The following is a 17,496-nucleotide window of genomic DNA, read 5'->3' on the forward strand; positions in this document are numbered from 1 at the left end:
TATAGTGGCGATGGTGTGCTGCTGATCTCAACTCGGAATGTTGTGGATTGGTGGAAGGAATACTTCGAGGACCTCCTCAATCCCACCAACACGCCTTCCAGTTAGGAAGCAGGGCTACATTTGGCCTATCCCCAGGGGACCTACACCCTCAGCAGGGTCTTCGAGGGTGCATGGGAGTTTGCCCAACCAGTCCACATGTGTTTTGTGGACTTGGAGAAGGCATTCGACCGTGTCCCTCGGGGGGTCCTGTGGGGGGTCCTCCGAAAGTATGGGGCGTCGGGCCCCCTGATACGGGCCGTCCGCTCCCTGAAGGATCGGTACCGGGGTTTGCTTCGCATTGCTGGCAGTAAGTCGAACTCGTTTCCGGTGAGGGTTGGTCTCCGCCAGGGCTGCCCTTTGTCACCGATTCTGTTCATAACTTTTATGGACAGAATTTCTAGGTGCAGTCATGGTGTTGAGTGGGTCCGGCTTGGTGACCTCAGGATCGGGTCTCTGCTTTTTGCAGATGATGTGGTCCTGTTGGCGTCATCGGCCCGTGACCTCCAACGATCACTGGATCAGTTCGCCGCCGAGAGTGAAGCGGCTGGGATGAAAATCAGCACCTCCAAATCCAAGGCCATGGTTCTCAACCGGAAAAAGGTGGAGTGCCTTCTCCGGGTCAAGGAGGAGATCCTGCCCCAAGTGGAGGAGTTCAAGTACCTCAGGGTCTTGTTCAGGAGTGAGGTCAGAATGGAGCAGGAGGTCGACAGGTGGATCGGTGCGGCGTCCGCAGTAATGCGGACTCTGCACCGGTCCGTAGTGGTGAAGAGAGAGCTGAGCCGAAAGGCAAAGCTCTCGATTTACCGGTCAATATTCGTTCCTACCCTCACCTATGGTCATGAGCTTTGGGTAATGACCGAAAGAACAAGATCACGGGTACAAGCGGCTGAAATGAGCTTCCTCCGTAGGGTGGCTGGGCTCTCCCTTCGAGATAGGGTGAGAAGCTCTGCCATCCGGGAGGAGCTCGGAGTAGAGTCGCTGCTCCTCCGCGTTGAGAGGAGCCAGATGGGGTGGCTTGGGCATCTAGTTAGGATGCCCCCTGGACGCCTCCCTGGTGAGGTGTTCGGGGCATGTCCCTCCGATAGGGGACCCCCGGGAAGACCCAGGACACGTTGGAGAGACTATGTCTCTCGACTGGCCTGGGAACGCCTGGGGATCCCTCCGGATGAGCTGGAAGAAGTAGCTGGGGAGAGGGAAGTCTGGACTTCTCTCCTTAGGCTGCTGCCCCGGCGACCCGACCCCAGATAAGGGGCGGAGGATGGATGGATGGATGGATGGATGGATGGATGGATGGAGTTGAACCCATGCACGTTAGCATCAGTAGAGTTGAACCCATGCACGTTAGCATCAGTAGAGTTGAACCCATGCACGCTAGTATCAGTAGAGTTGAACCCATGCACGCTAGCATCAGTAGAGTTGAACCCATGCATGTTAGCATCAGTAGAGTTGAACCCATGCATGTTAGCATCAATAGAGTTGAACCCATGTACGCTAGCATCAGTAGAGTTGAACCCATGCATGTTAGCATCAATAGAGTTGAACCCATGTACGCTAGCATCAGTAGAGTTGAACCCATGCACGCTAGTATCAGTAGAGTTGAACCCATGCATGTTAGCATCAGTAGAGTTGAACCCATGCACGCTAGCATCAGTAGAGTTGAACCCATGCATGTTAGCATCAGTAGAGTTGAACCCATGCATGTTAGCATCAATAGAGTTGAACCCATGTACGCTAGCATCAGTAGAGTTGAACCCATGCATGTTAGCATCAATAGAGTTGAACCCATGTACGCTAGCATCAGTAGAGTTGAACCCATGCATGTTAGCATCAATAGAGTTGAACCCATGTACGCTAGCATCAGTAGAGTTGAACCCATGCATGTTAGCATCAATAGAGTTGAACCCATGTACGCTAGTATCAGTAGAGTTGAACCCATGCATGTTAGCATCAGTAGAGTTGAACCCATGCATGCTAGTATCAGTAGAGTTGAACCCATGCACGCTAGTATCAGTAGAGTTGAACCCATGCATGTTAGCATCAGTAGAGTTGAACCCATGCATGTTAGCATCAATAGAGTTGAACCCATGCACGTTAGCATCAGTAGAGTTGAACCCAAGCATGTTAGCATCAGTAGAGTTGAACCCATGCACGCTAGCATCAGAGGCAGCAGAAGGAGGCCGGTGTTCCAGTTACCTGAATGCCTTCGTCAGCTCTCTGGCTGCAGTGCATCATGGTTGTGAACGTGAGCGTGGTGATGAGACCCCCCAGGAAGTGTTGCACGCTCAAGCTCAGCACAGCCAAACCTGGAGGAGCAAACACGTGTGAGAATGGCTCCTTTGATCAGACAGAAAAGATAAGCTTGTCTTCACAGTCGCTGCTGCTTCCACATGTACAGAGAGGAGTGAGAAACAGCCCCCCACCCCCCCACCTAGAACAGACAGAGAAATGTGCTGTATCCTCTGAGGAGACGTTGCAGAGCAGCAGGGAAACACAGAGGCTGTCTGTGGCCCCAACACTCAATTATTCACTCAGCCATCACAGCTTCCCCTGGATCAGGTTCTTTAGTCCCCGACACCAGGCTGATCAGGCTGAGGAGGCTCTGAAGAGTCTGAGGAGTCTGAAGGTTATCATGGAATATTGAAATATGGGAAACTCTGTTTTGGTTTGGTTGAGTTTTCCTCAAAACTTTGTTCTGGAGTGGAAGCAAGCGGGAGCGTTTGGGTCTGATGGAGCAACAGCAGACGGATGGATCCCAGAAGCCCCCCCAGATCCCTGTGTGGTGGGAAGAGACGTGTCACTGAGACATTAATAACTCAATGGCTCTCCTGGGGGGGCAATAACACCTGTCCATCAATGCCCCCCATGATGCCCCCACCTGTTTCAAAGGGAGCCTAAACTGACCCCAGAGGCCGAATTTCTTCTGGATTTTGGGACGGTGACTTGGAGACAATGTCTCCGTGAGAGGACGACAAGGTGCTGATGACTTCATCTATGGTGGAGCCACATGGAGTCTGAGGTACCTGGCAGATGGGAGCAGACGTGCACGAGGACGTGCACGTGTTGGGTTCAGTGTCAGTGGGGGGCTCGCTCACCTTTCAGAAGAGTTGATGGTTCCAGGACGGTGAGCAAAGAGCTTTGGAACACCATGCTGATGGTTCTCAGCACAAAGACGCGTCGCATGATGGCGCCGATACTGAGGAGGGATGAGAACACAGCATCAGTGCTGCTGACCAGGGTTAGGGTTAGGGGTTAGGGGTTAGGGTTAGGGTTAGAGGGTTAGGGGTTAGGGTTGGGTTAGGGCAGCGCTTCTCAAATAGTGGGGCGCGCCCCCCTGGGGGGGCGCGGTGCGATGCCAGGGGGGGCGCGTGTGACCCCGGAGAACATGTTTTTTGTTTTTTTTTGCCGTACTAGAATAAAGTGTAATTGCACATCCCGCGCGCACACACCACAGAGCAAGAGATAGGAAGTGCAGTGAACAAACCACCAAAAATACTTAACAGTGATGAAAAGAAAAGCGGAGAGAGACGGAGATAATGAGACATACAAAAGTCTCCCGAAAGCTAAGACGAGGAAATATGACGAAGCATTTATAGCGCTTGGCTTCACTGCGACTACGGTGGGAGACGAGGAAAGACCGGTGTGTTTACTGTGTCTAAAAATGTTGGCAGGACAGCATGAAGCCAAATAAATGAAGGCCTCACTTAAAGACATTACACCCCAGTCACGCTGATAACCCTAACCCTGGTTAACCCTAACCCTGGTTAACCCTAACCCTGGTTAACCCTAACACTAACCCTAACCCTGGTTAACCCTAACCCTGGTTAACCCTAACACTAACCCTAACCCTGGTTAACCCTAACCCTGGTTAACCCTAGCACTAACCCTAACCCTGGTTAACCCTAACCCTGGTTAACACTAACCCTGGTTAACACTAACCCTGGTTAACCCTAATCCTGGTTAACCCTAGCACTAACCCTAACCCTCACTTAAAGACATTACACCCCAGGCACGCTGATCAGCCGCTTGAGTTTTTTCGGCAAAAACGTGCCGAATATTGGCAACAATCATCCCGCTTTGGTCTATATTTCTTTCTTTTTTTGTTTTCTTTAATATTAATAAGGATACAATGTTATGCAGAGGTGTACTTATAACAATTTCATAGACAAATGATACTAATTATAGTCACGGCCGGGGGGGGGGGCGCAAAATGTTTTCTTCTTCCTGGGGGGGGCGTAACAGAAAATAATTGAGAAGCACTGGGTTAGGGTTAGGGTTAGAGGGTTAGGGGTTAGGGCTAACCCGATACTGAGGAGGGACGAGAACACAGCATCAGTGCTGCTGACCAGGGTTAGGGTTAGGGTTAGGGGTTAGGGTTGGGTTAGGGTTAGAGGGTTAGGGGTTAGGGGTTAGGGGTTAGGGTTGGGTTAGGGGTTAGGGCTAACCCAATACTGAGGAGGGACGAGAACACAGCATCAGTGCTGCTGACCAGGGTTAGGGTTAGGGTTAGGGGTTAGGGTTGGGTTAGGGTTAGAGGGTTAGGGGTTAGGGGTTAGGGTTAGGGGTTAGGGTTGGGTTAGGGGTGAGGGTTAGGGTTGGGTTAGGGGTTAGGGCTAACCCGATACTGAGGAGGGACGAGAACACAGCATCAGTGCTGCTGACCACCCTGCAGAAGTTGAGAAGCAACTTATTGTTGCATGTCTGAAGCACATGAGGCGGTAAACAAGGCCCCAGGCATAAATGGACCCCCCTCAGGGTTGGTTGGTGACGTAATCAATAACCTCAGGAGATCCCCAGCATGAGAATGACAATTAATCACCGTTAACCAGCTCCTAAAACACAGACGTGCACAATCACACAGCAGTGGTGATTCCTGAGTGGCACCAGGGATTAACCTCTGCCAATCACTCAGAGGATGCCTGCCACTCAAGGACTCCTCCTGGTTGTTGGGATGGAGGGTGTGTGTGTGTGTGTGTGTGTGTGTGTGTGTGTGTGTGTGTGTGTGTGTGTGTGTGTCAAAGAGCTGCCTCATGAACGCACCACAACCTGAGTTGGTCTCATCCTGATTGTTCAGGAACGAGTGTTCAGAGTGCAGTCAAAAACTGGTCTCAACACTGGTCCCACTACTGGAACCACCACTGGTCCCACTACTGGACCCAACACTGGACCCACCACTGGTCCCACCACTGGACCCACCACTGGACCCACCACTGGACCCACCACTGGACCCACCACTGAGCCGGTTTTTCTTGGATCAACCTCCCCAGTCGTTCCACACTTCTATACTAATCTGATTTTTGTACCGATTAGATCACTTCATGGATTAAGGAGTTACACTTGTTAGTCCACTTCCTATTGGGAGTTCCCGCCAGGTGGAGAGACTTGGACAGAAGTTTAGGAAAAGACACACAAGAAAACTTTTTCACGCAGGCAAACTCTTCCTCAATTTGAGTTCATGCTGTTCTATATAAAAGGGTTGAACAACCTTATAGAAATCAGACTCAAAGATAATCGTCTCTCCTAACCTAACCCTCTAACCCTAACCCTCTAACCCTATCCCCCTAACCCTAACCCTCAAACCCTAACCCTCTAACCCTAACCCTCTAACCTTAACCCCCTAATCCTAACCCTCTAACCCTATCCCCCTAACACTAACACTAACCCTAACCCTCAAACCCTAACCCTCTAACCCTAACCCTCTAACCCCCTAACCCTCTAACCCTTAGCCTCTAACCCTAACCCTAACCCCCTAACCCTAACCCCCTAATCCTACCCTCTAACCCTCTAACCCTAACCCTCTAACCCTCTAACCCTAACCCTCACCCTCTAACCCTCTAACCCTAACCCTAACCCTCTAACCCTAACCCTAACCCCCTAATCCTAACCCTCTAACCCTAACCCTCTGACCCTCACCCTCTAACCCTAACCCCCTAATCCTAACCCTCTAACCCTAACCCTCTAACCCTCTAACCCTAACCCTCACCCTCTAACCCTCTAACCCTAACCCTCACCCTCTAACCCTAACCCCCTAATCCTAACCCTCTAACCCTAACCATCTCTCCCCTTTTTCTGCTGGTCTGAGAAGCCAAAACAGACAAAATGTAAGAAATAACTCAATAGAAAACATCTCGCCCTCACAGTCCAGGGTGATATAGAATGATTATATAGAATGATTATATAAAATGATTGTATAGAATGATTGTATAGAATGGTTATTTAGAATGGTTTTATAGAAATGATTGTAAAGAAATGAGAAATACTGTGAGCCTTCCTAAACCTTCTTATACCTTTTGTGCCTCCCATACGTTCCCCCTATACTCAGACAGGTATATTTGAGAGCGGTCCAGCATTCACATGCTAAGAAGCCTTTTCTTTTCCTGGTCCCTCACCTGCAGCCACAATCACCACATTCATGTCCCTCTCTGGAGACATGTGCATGAGAGAGAGACAGAGAGGGACAGAGAGAGAGACCTGCTAGGCTTCCACCTTACACAAGCTAGCCACCCATAATAGCCAAGAGCTCAGGTAGCAAAGGGGGTCATTCCCTGACCACTCAGCCATTTGTGATGGTGGAGGATAAAACTCCTCACGGAGCTCTTAGAGGTGGGACCACAGCCCAGTAGACAGCACTTTGTCTGCTCGTGCACGAGTGTGAGAGGCTGAGGAAGTGTCATCCCACGTGTGTGTGTGTGCTAATGACGGCAGTGCTAGCCACTGACAGGATGCATGTTTGGGGGGTTTACAAGCTACAGAACGGTAACCAGAGTTGTGCTGCTGGCTGCACATAGTGTTGACAGTCAGAAAAACATTTACACATCGATGTTTTCCTCTGAGATTTCAAAAGAACGTGGAAAAACTATGCGCGTCCACCCAGATCCACAATAAGGCCTGAAAGCTCTGTGGTAAGCATGCCAGGCCAGTAGAGGGTGCTGTTCTGAGGAGCGTTAGCGACTGACTCTTCCTTAGCAAACGTAGCAAATGCTTCTCCACCGGTCAGAGTATTAAGACACCAAATTCACCAAATCGCTAACATAGCACAGTTTGCACATGTTGCACGGTAGGTGGCCATAGCGCTTGTTCTCCCCAGGTCTGGCCTCTTTATTTAGAACCTTTTAGAACATTTTCAAACCTTTTGACTCTGGAGCCATTTTCAGAAGCCAGAAAATCCCCAGAAAGCTTTAAGATCAACAACAACAGGAAGCCTCCATCCACACTAAAACAAGATAGACCATCTCTGACTCACGTAGTGTCACCTTTCCTCACCTTTTAGCAATTAGCAGACATTTTTTCAAAGCAATAAAACAGCTAACCACTGAGAACAAAGAAGAACTTGATTCTGAAGGTACTGACTGGATCAGTTTTCCAGATCAACAGCTCATACTGTTATTATTCATCAACCTTTAATATTCACTATTACTGAACCACACTCATTGCTGTTGTCACATAATCCCAAGAAGCTTCTTCGTGCCGTGGAGACACACGGTTCACTGATGGCTGGTTTGGTTAGTGTCTGGTGAGGACATACGGTCCCTTATAAAGGTTTCGTTGTGTATAGTTCCCATGACATCGTCCGAGCCGGAGGCAGCATGTAGGAACGACGTGATCCGCACGGGCCTTCAACTCTCTGATCAGCACATCTGGCTCAGACCAAGAGTTAGCATGGCTCTACCATCAAATCCCAAGGGTGCGTTTGAGCGAGCGGGCACGTGCACATGCGTGTGTCAGCTCCAAAACAAGAATATGTTTCCTTTAATTACTGCACACATTCAGAAGAGACTCTGCAAAAGCACAGATGTAGCCAGAAGACAGTGATGTGGACACCTTTGGAAGAAGGCCCTGTGATACAAGCTCATCAATCAAGTTCTCCCCAAATGGAGACTCCAGCGCAGGTTTACCAAAGGAATCTTCCTTTCAACCTCCCTGACAGCTTTGTTTCTGATTGTTGGAGCCTCAGCAGATACGCTTGATGACCTACCTGAACCGAGTGAGCAGCAGTCCTCCTAAAGATGAGCCACCAATGGAAAAGCCCATGGCAATCACCCCATTCCAAAAGCCCAGCTCCCTGGCAGTCATGTGATGGTCCAGCAGGAACAGAGGGAACATGGTCACCGCCCCCTGCTCACCTGTCAATCACACACAGATACAGGGTCAGGGTTAGGGTCAGGGTCAGCTTTGTTCTACATGCAGCTCCTCAACACACAACCAGGCGACGAGTTGGCTGAACAAGACGGTTTTCTAGAGATGACAAGAACCAACGTGCACATCAACATGCAGTGCACCTCAGCCTATTCCTGGAAAGTGTCAATAATAGATGGCTGACAAGAAAAAGAATCCCCCCAGTCACTTTATCAAACAGGGGCCTCGCACTTCTCCTACAGCACAAAACGAAAGCACAACAGAAACACAAAAACTTGCACAGATGAAACAGACCTCACAAAGACCTTTCAGTCAAAATGAAGTTTCTGTCAGGCGCTAACACTTCCTCTGTGTGGGGGGGGGAGGTTCTGCTGAACATTACAGTAAAATATTCAGTGGTGCCGACTCCACGCTCTTATTATATTAATGGAGACCGACTTCAGAAAGACGGGGGGACCACGGAGCTGCCTGAGTGACAGCCGGGCTCCCAGACTGCTGTCAAAGACGACGCAACACAGCCGACAAGTCACTCACTCAAGGCAGCGAGGAGACAAACAACAATAGAAGAGCAGGATGAAACGGAATGACGGAAAAAATAACAAGAGGAAGCAGAGAAGCTCCCAGTGATCCGGCGTGCAGCGGCAAAAGGAGGGGGTCACTGGTCCAACTGCTGGGACAATCCGGACAGGGACAGGGGGAGCAGAGGGACAGGGGGAGCAGAGGGACAGGGGGAGCACAGGGACAGGGGGAGCAGAGGGACAAGGGGAGCACAGGGACAGGGGGAGCACAGGGACAGGGGGAGCAGAGGGACAGGGGGGCAGAGGGACAAGGGGAGCACAGGGACAGGGGGAGCACAGGGACAGGGGGAGCACAGGGACAGGGGGAGCACAGGGATAGGGGGAGCACAGGGACACGGGGAGCACAGGGACAAGGGGAGCACAGGGACAAGGGGAGCAGAGGGACAGGGGGAGCACAGGGACAGGGGGAGCACAGGGACAAGGGGAGCACAGGGACGGGGGGGCACAGGGAGAGGGGGAGCAGAGGGACAGGGGGAGCAGAGGGACAAGGGGAGCAGAGGGACAAGGGGAGCACAGGGACAGGGGGAGCACAGGGACAAGGGGAGCACAGGGACAAGGGTATCACAGGGACAAGGGTATCACAGGGACAGGGGGAGCACAGGTACAGAGGGGGCACAGGAACGGGTCGTGTGCAGAGGAACCATGACCAGGAACGGGTCGTGTGCAGAGGAACCATGACCAGGAACGGGTCGTGTGCAGAGGAACCATGACCAGGAACGGGTCGTGTGCAGAGGAACCATGACCTCTCAAACCTGCCACTGCCCCCTACCCAGGCGGTCCTCCACAAGTTACTCCCATCACTCTCATCAGTGATACCAGTCAGAAAGCCATCCACTCACCCAAGGGGAAGTTGAGGGTTTGAATCCAGCACAAGCGTCAACATTGGCCTGCCTGTTTACCCATGATCCTCTGCTTGCCAGCTTTTGCAACCCTGCCTTCAACTAATTATTTCTTTACAGTAGGGGGGGGGGGGGGGCACAGACAGCATTAGCAGGCTGATTATTCCTCTCTATAAATATTCTCAAAGCAACAATTGTCCATTTCAGTTGGGATTTCATTAGACATCAAAAAAGATTAAACAGCCAGAGTGAAAGGGAGGAGAAAAGGGTTTAATAAGAGAGAAGAGGGAGAGGAGAAAAACAGGGAGAAAAGATATGGGACAAAAGAGTGTGATGAGACCGAGGAGAAAAGAAGGAAAGTGACGGCATGAAAAAAGAGATAGAAAAATACACAGTGAAAGAAAGTGACAGTCATTTCATAAAAAGATGATCGAAAGAGTGGAAAAGGAGAGTAGCCATAGGAGGAGGAGCAGGAGGAGCAGGATGAGGGGGAGGAGGGAGAAGAGGGGGAGGAGGGAGAGGAGGATGGGGAGGAGGAGGGGTGAGGGGGGGTGAGGGGAGGAGCAGGATGAGGGGGAGGAGGGGGAGGAGGGGGTTAGGGTTAGAGGGTAAGGGTTAGGCAGGATGCATGTTTTTAGACAGTGGGTTAGGGTTAGGCTGTTAGGGTTAGGGGTTAGGGGTTAGGGTTAGGGTTAGGCATTAGGGGTTAGGGTTAGGGTGTTAGGGTTAGGGTTAGGGTTAGGCATTAGGGGTAGGGTTAGGGTGTTAGGGTTAGGCATTAGGGTTAGGGGTTAGGGTTAGGCATTAGGGGTTAGGGTTAGGCATTAGGGGGTTAGGGTTAGGCATTAGGGTTAGGGGTTAGGGTTAGGCATTAGGGGTTAGCGTTAGGCATTAGGGGTTAGGGTGTTAGGATTAGGGTTAGGGGTTAGGGTTAGGCATTAGGGTTAGGGGTTAGGGGTTAGGGTAGGCATTAGGGGTTAGGGTTAGGCGTTAGGGTTAGGCATTAGGGGTTAGGGTTAGGCATTAGGGGTTAGGGTGTTAGGATTAGGGTTAGGGTTAGGGTGTTAGGGTTAGGCATTAGGGTTAGGGGTTAGGGTTAGGCATTAGGGGTTAGGTTAGGCGTTAGGGTTAGGCATTAGGGGGTTAGGGTTAGGCATTAGGGTTAGGGGTTAGGGTTAGGCATTAGGGGTTAGGGTTAGGCGTTAGGGTTAGAGGGTTAGGGTTAGGCATTAGGGGTTAGGGTTAGGCGTTAGGGTTAGGCATTAGGGGTTTGGATTAGGCATTAGGGGGTTAGGGTTAGGCATTAGGGTTAGGGGTTAGGGTTAGGCATTAGGGGTTAGGGTTAGGCGTTAGGGTTAGGCATTAGGGTTGGTTTGGATAGGCATTAGGGGTTAGGGTTAGGCGTTAGGGTTAGGGGTTAGGGTTAGGCATTAGGGGTTAGGGTTAGGCGTTAGGGTTAGGCATTAGGGGTTTGGATTAGGCATTAGGGGTTAGGGTTAGGCGTTAGGGTTAGGGGTTAGGGTTAGGCATTAGGGGTTTGGATAGGCATTAGGGGGTTAGGGTTAGGCATTAGGGTTAGGGGGTTAGGGTTAGGCATTAGGGGTTAGGGTTAGGCGTTAGGGTTAGGCATTAGGGGTTTGGATTAGGCATTAGGGGTTAGGGTTAGGGGTTAGGGTTAGGGCAGGGGTGGGCATCAAGGGCCGTATCCAAGCCAGACTTTCTGTCCTACAGGTAAACACTTTCTCCTGGGGTTCGATTTACCTTGGTGAAAGCATTTCCTGCCTGATAGGATGCAAATCCTGGCAAGAATTCAACCCTCGAGGACTGGATTTGCCTACCCCTGGGTTAGGGGTTAGGCATTAGGGTTAGGGTTAAGGGGTTAGGGTTAGTCCCCCCAGACCTTCACACTCCACGGTGCAAAATAAAGCAGATGAGCACCACCACGCTCCACATCCTACAGGTTGCAGCTTTAGCTTTGAGTTCGCTGGACTTCTAGTCTAGCTGACTGACATTCACCAGCAAACATCTCCTGAAGGTGACATTAGAGCGCTCCACTATCTACAGCACAAAGATGCTGTGCTTGGCTGTTTGGGTGTTTCCACTTTGCTCTTTCTCCCCCATCTCAGGGCACCATGTGGTGGTTGTTTATTAATTCATCCATTCTTCAGCCTGTCTCCCTGCAGTGCCAGTCTTCTCCCTTCCTTCCCTTCTTCCTTCCCTTCTTCCTACCCTTCTTCCTTGCTGTCCCAGCCCACATTCAACCAGTCCTGTCAGCAAACATATCACTGAACCCTAACCCTAACCCAGTACTCCATCTTCTGTAACTCTTTGTGTAGTCATGCTTTACTTATTCTCTGACAACAACAAAGATCTCTCTTACTTGGTTCCAAGTCCGTGATAACTCCCAAAGCAAGCCAGCACAGGGGTCTGCTGACATAACCAACCCTAATGCAGCATCAGAAACACTGTAAATCCATCTCCCTTTACAGTCAGATGCCTTATATGTAGCTGCTTCCTGGCAGCCTGAACTTTCCTGTTGCTAAAACCTTCCACTGTTTTAGGGGAAAGGATTCCCTCAAGTCTCATATCGAGTCTGTCTCTTTATTTCATTAATGTGTTCAAATGCTCTCACGAGTGACTTTATTCGCACCTTGTTCCCTTTCTTCAGCCATTCCTGCTGCACTTTCTGCTTCTCCTGACCTCCAAAAACAGATCTCCCATCATGCCTGTGGCCTCAGATGGCACAAGGCCACAGTTCTGACACGCGGCTCTTCGTGATTGTCCATTTTGTTGGCGTAAATTTAGAGTTCATTAGAGGAAGCTGGGGGGTGTGGGGGGGTGCTTGGGTTTGGGGCTCAGACGGACGAATCAGCAGTCTCACATTAACATACCCACACACCTCCTGAACAAAAACAATACTGTCTCACATTATGTTGGCATACTCAGGCCTGATTCAAGATATTACGCAATCTGTGTTTTTCCAGAAAAGTATTTGGACAGTGAGGACCAGACTGTGCGAGATGGCACTCCAACCCTAACCGAAGCAAAACCGCTTCTATTTCTGATGACAGTCTGTGCAGCGGGGGATGCTCCCTAGAAACAATCTGGGGGGGATTGGGGTCCAGCCGGCCTTTGTATTTGTCTTGTAACGTCATGTACTTACTGAACCATACTCCAAAATGCAGCAGACACAAAGAGAACAAACGAGCAGGCCTTCCAGCAGATACAGCAGACTGGGAGTGTGAGGGGGCACCTCCATCACATCACATGTTGCTTTGTCAAACCTTCCGTTTCTGTTCCCCAAAACACCGACACTTAATCCTTAATCCCCTTCTGCTACCAAACCTAAAACTTTCTCTCCCACACACCAACGCTGCACTTGGCCAAAACTACCTGGAATTTAGTTTCTTTTCAGAGCAAATATGTAAAATGCATTTTTAAATTCAATATGCTTTTAGACGGCGTGTGTACACAATGTTTTTAAGTATGGTATTATAAAAGCCAACTTTTCTGGCAGCATCAGTGTTTTAAAAGCGCACCCAGGAGTTAAAACTCTCTCCATTGTTTCAAATGAAGTTTTTCCAGCTTGTTGAACTCCTCTTTATGTATTCACACACCAACAGAGACCCCTACCGGTGGGATCTGAGACCTGCATCCCAGAAAGAACCAAGCTTCATCTTCATATTAGGGTTAGGGTTAGGGGGTTAGGGTTAGAGGGTTAGGGTTAGAGGGTTAGGGTTAGAGGGTTAGGGGTTTAGGGTTAGAGGGTTAGAGTTAGGGTTAGAGGGTTAGAGGGTTAGAGGGTTAGGGGGTTAGGGTTAGAGGGTTAGGGTTAGAGGGTTAGGGTTAGGGCTAGAGGGTTAGGGTTAGGGCTAGAGGGTTAGGGTTAGGGTTAGGGGGTTAGGGTTAGGGGTTTAGGGGTTTAGGGTTAGAGGGTTAGGGGGTTAGGGTTAGGGCTAGAGGGTTAGGGTTAGAGAGTTAGGGTTAGGGCTAGAGGGTTAGGGTTAGGGTTAGGGGGTAGGGTTAGAGGGTTAGGGGTTTAGGGTTAGGGTTAGGGTAGGGGGTTAGGGTTAGAGGGTTAGGGGGTTAGGGTAGAGGGTTAGGGTTAGGGGGTTAGGCTAGAGGGTTAGGGTTAGGGGTTAGGGGGTTAGGGCTAGAGGGTTAGGGGGTTAGGGTTAGGCTAGAGGGTTAGGGTTAGAGGGTTAGGGTTATAGGGTTATAGGGTTATAGGGTTAGGGGGTTAGGGTTAGAGGGTTAGGGGTTAGGGTTAGGGGGTTAGGGTTAGAGGGTTAGGGTTAGGGTTACAGGGTTAGGGTTAGGGGTTAGGGGGTTAGGGTTATAGGGTTAGGGTTAGGCAGGATGCATGTTTTAGACAGTGCAAGGAAAGTGGAGCACCAGCATTCTTCCATGCTGGTTCTTGGAAAACACACACTTCACATACAGTAGAAAGAGGTTGGAACTGAACCCAGGACCCACTTGCTGTGTCACCACAGAACAAGATCCGAAAGAACAGATCCTCATATCATCATGAAGTACTCAGTATTGTTTTATTGTGTAGTTAAGGGAGTTAAGGGAACTTAATTTTAAACAGGTCAGCATGTTGAAGACGTAATATTTGAACTATTAGGCCAAGGTAACGTAGATACACAATAAAGAGCATTGTATTGAAGAAATCAACAGACATTTTTAATCCAAAATAAAAATGAGTTCTTATTTTTCAGACTTACCTAATTTGTATGTCAGAACATACAAGACTGTCCAGGGAGTACCAGGCACTGCAACCAGTTTTCTCCACACCTTCCATGGCTTTATGGCTTCCATTCCCTGGCCTCCTTTCCTGCTGTTATCTGCCTGGTGTCCCCAAAGAATGTCATCATCCAATAAAGGCCCCCCCCACACAAAGAGAGCAACGCCTGCATACACAAACGTCAACAGCAGGAACATCCAGCTCCAGCCAGCCACATCAATGACCGCCAGGAGCCCCCCTCCAGCAAACACTGATCCAGCTTTGTAACCTACAACTTGAGCTGTGTTACCAAGTCCCAACTCCCCACGGCCTTTCAACAACCCCACTGCGGCCCCATCTACCGCTATATCCTGGATAGAGGCCAGGAAGTTCATGGCCAACAAGGTTCCTGCTACCCCCCAGATGTGTGCTTCTGGGGCCAGGGCAGCACTGAAGAGGCACGTCAGAGCCAGTCCAGAAATGGTTCCTACCAGCCAGCGCTGCTTGGTGCTGACCCTATCCACCAAAGGGGCCCAGAGCACCTTCAGAACCCAGGGGAAGTAGAGGATCTTGGTGAAGCCAATACGGGTGAGGGACTGGCCGGCTCCACGCAGGTAGACCGGAAGCAGGGACGACTGGAGCCCATAAGGGATTCCCTGGACAAAGTACAACAGGCCCAAGAAAACTAGTTTGTCGTTCATTGTCCAAGTGTAGAATTGACACCCTCCGACTGGAAAATGCACAGCAGTGGCCCATTGGTCAGGTCATTTCCTCTCAATGAGAACTTACTGATTGGAACCAGTGCTGAGCCAGTCCTGGGGGAAAGTACAGAGTTTCAAGTTAGAACCAGTCCGTGACATTGACTTCATCATATGAGAGAACCCAAGGGTGGACGAAAGCCCTTCCTATGCAGCGCTGAGCCTTTATCAGCCTCTAACGTTGTCACATGCATTAAGCTGATACATTGGAGGTGTTTCCATCCCTTCACTGCTTAAATGTTGCTGTGACTCGTTGACCTTTAGCCGTTAGGCTTCCTTTAAGTAGCTACCCTGATGATGTCGCTAACCTGTTCTCATTTGATCTTACACAACTCACAGCTTTAAAATACGTTTACATCGTGTGACGGCCTGATATGATTTGTCTTTATTATGAGGAAAATAGTTACCTATCGGTTAGATTCACGCCACTGTGGATGTTTGTTAGGGTTGTTAGCAATCCGTGAGATGCTCCGCTGGTGTGCGGTCGCTCCCAAGATCGTATAATGAAGGACAGACGCCTCACTACAACCTGCTCTCGGGCGCAACGCTACGCGTCCCCGGGTCAGTTTCTATTTAAGTTCCATCTCCTAATATTATCTCACTGGAAATGGTAATGACTAAAAACAGAACTTATCAAATACTCACAGATAGGTCTGTAACAGAGCAACACGCTATTTTCATCGATTAAAATAAAAGAAACTGTTTTTAAAAATACGTTTATAAAACAAAAGCTTGGAGATTTTTGAAAGAAAAAAGCACCCATTTTCAAAGTTTTGAACAATCTTCTTCGGAATTGCTGAAAAATTGGATCAGATTTCCTTCCGATGTCCCTCATGATTTTTCCCTGATATTATGAGGGGTTATCCTGTAGCGCCCTCTAGCGGTAGAATACGGTCATGACAGGTGAATGACGGATCCAGCAGCTCGGGTTGGTTTAGAAACACACACACAGACACACACACACACACACACACACAGACACACACAGACACACACACATTTGAAAGACTTTATGAAAAACAAAGTACAAGAAGACAGCTAGTTGAAGTTGTTAGTTCAGCCCTTCTAACCAATTCATTGTTTTATCCGATGGGAAAATAGTTTTGAAATTTGTACCTAAATTTCAAATAAACATCACTAATTTAGTTTTCAAATTATTTACAAAACTTATTTCACTTTTACAAAAAATTATAGCCAGATGGCCAAATTGCATTACACAAATTAACACTGTCCTTCACTGTGTTTTAGGTCCACTAATTTTACTATTTTGATAGTTTTTAGTATCTTGAATGACCTATTTTCATGTACTTGTTTTACGTTACTATTTCTTCACCTGTTTGTGGACCATTGAAAACTAGTTGCTGTGTTAGAACTGGCTTAATTGCATCATTGTTTATTATTATTACTTATAGTCTTTAAAGTTTAGTATTGTCCTTGCAAAATGATTAGAAATAGCAAAACAAAGTGTTTTAGTAAATGTAGTTCTTTTGATATTAAACTAAATGTCCAAACAAGATTCAAATTCAATTCTACTGTACAGAAAATGTTGACAATGTATATGTTGTATTTAAGGGAAAAGGATAACAACCGAACCCTCATCATAACTACCAATTAGTAGAACCAGCCAACACACAACAATTGTCTTAGTCTGTGTTCACCATCAGACTGAGTGATGTGCACCAACTTGTACCGGATCACCAAATGACCCACGGCCCGGTACCGGGGGTTGGGGATCACTGTTGTACGGATCACCAATGACCCACGGCCCGGTACCGGGGGTGGGGATCACTGTTGTACCGGATCACCAAATGACCCGGGCCCGGTACCGGGGGTGGGGATCACTGTTGTACTGGATCACCAAAAATGACCCACGGCCCGGGGTTGGGGATCACTGTTGTACCGGATCACCAATGACCCGCGGCCCGTACCGGGGGTTGGGGATCACTGTTGTACCGGATCACCAAATGACCCACGGCCCGGTACCGGGGGTTGGGGATCACTGTTGTACCGGATCACCAAATGACCCGCGGCCCGAGGGTTGGGGATCACTGTTGTACTGGATCACCAAATGACCCGCGGCCCGGGGTTGGGGATCACTGTTGTACCGGATCACCAAATGACCCACGGCCCGGTACCGGGGGTTGGGGATCACTGTTGTACTGGATCACCAAATGACCCACGGCCCGGGGTTGGGGATCACTGTTGTACTGGATCACCAAATGACCCACGGCCGGTACCGGGGGTTGGGGATCACTGTTTGTAAGGATCACCAATGACCCACGGCCCGGGGTTGGGGATCACTGTTGTACTGGATCACCAAATGACCCACGGCCGGTACCGGGGGTTGGGGATCACTGTTGTACTGGATCACCAAATGACCCACGGCCCAGTACCGGGGGTTGGGGATCACTGTTGTACTGGAT

General features: G+C 49.5%; 1 protein-coding gene across 1 annotated transcript in view; it reads right to left on the reverse strand.

Moving 5' to 3' along the window:
• Positions 1-15,774, reverse strand: part of mfsd3 (major facilitator superfamily domain containing 3) — a 20,283-nt gene extending 4,509 nt beyond the window's left edge. Inside the window, exons 1-5 of the mRNA XM_057033405.1 lie at positions 15,481-15,774; positions 14,317-15,130; positions 8,012-8,159; positions 3,132-3,232; positions 2,233-2,342 (exon numbers count right to left, since the gene is read on the reverse strand). Coding sequence (XP_056889385.1) covers positions 2,233-2,342; positions 3,132-3,232; positions 8,012-8,159; positions 14,317-15,016 — 1,059 coding nt within the window. The 5' untranslated portion in view covers positions 15,017-15,130; positions 15,481-15,774. The remainder of the gene's footprint in view (positions 1-2,232; positions 2,343-3,131; positions 3,233-8,011; positions 8,160-14,316; positions 15,131-15,480) is intronic.
• Between the last annotated feature and the right edge of the window lie 1,722 nt (positions 15,775-17,496).

The sequence above is a fragment of the Takifugu flavidus genome, chromosome 5, assembly GCF_003711565.1.
Source record: "Takifugu flavidus isolate HTHZ2018 chromosome 5, ASM371156v2, whole genome shotgun sequence".
Lineage (NCBI taxonomy): Eukaryota > Metazoa > Chordata > Actinopteri > Tetraodontiformes > Tetraodontidae > Takifugu > Takifugu flavidus.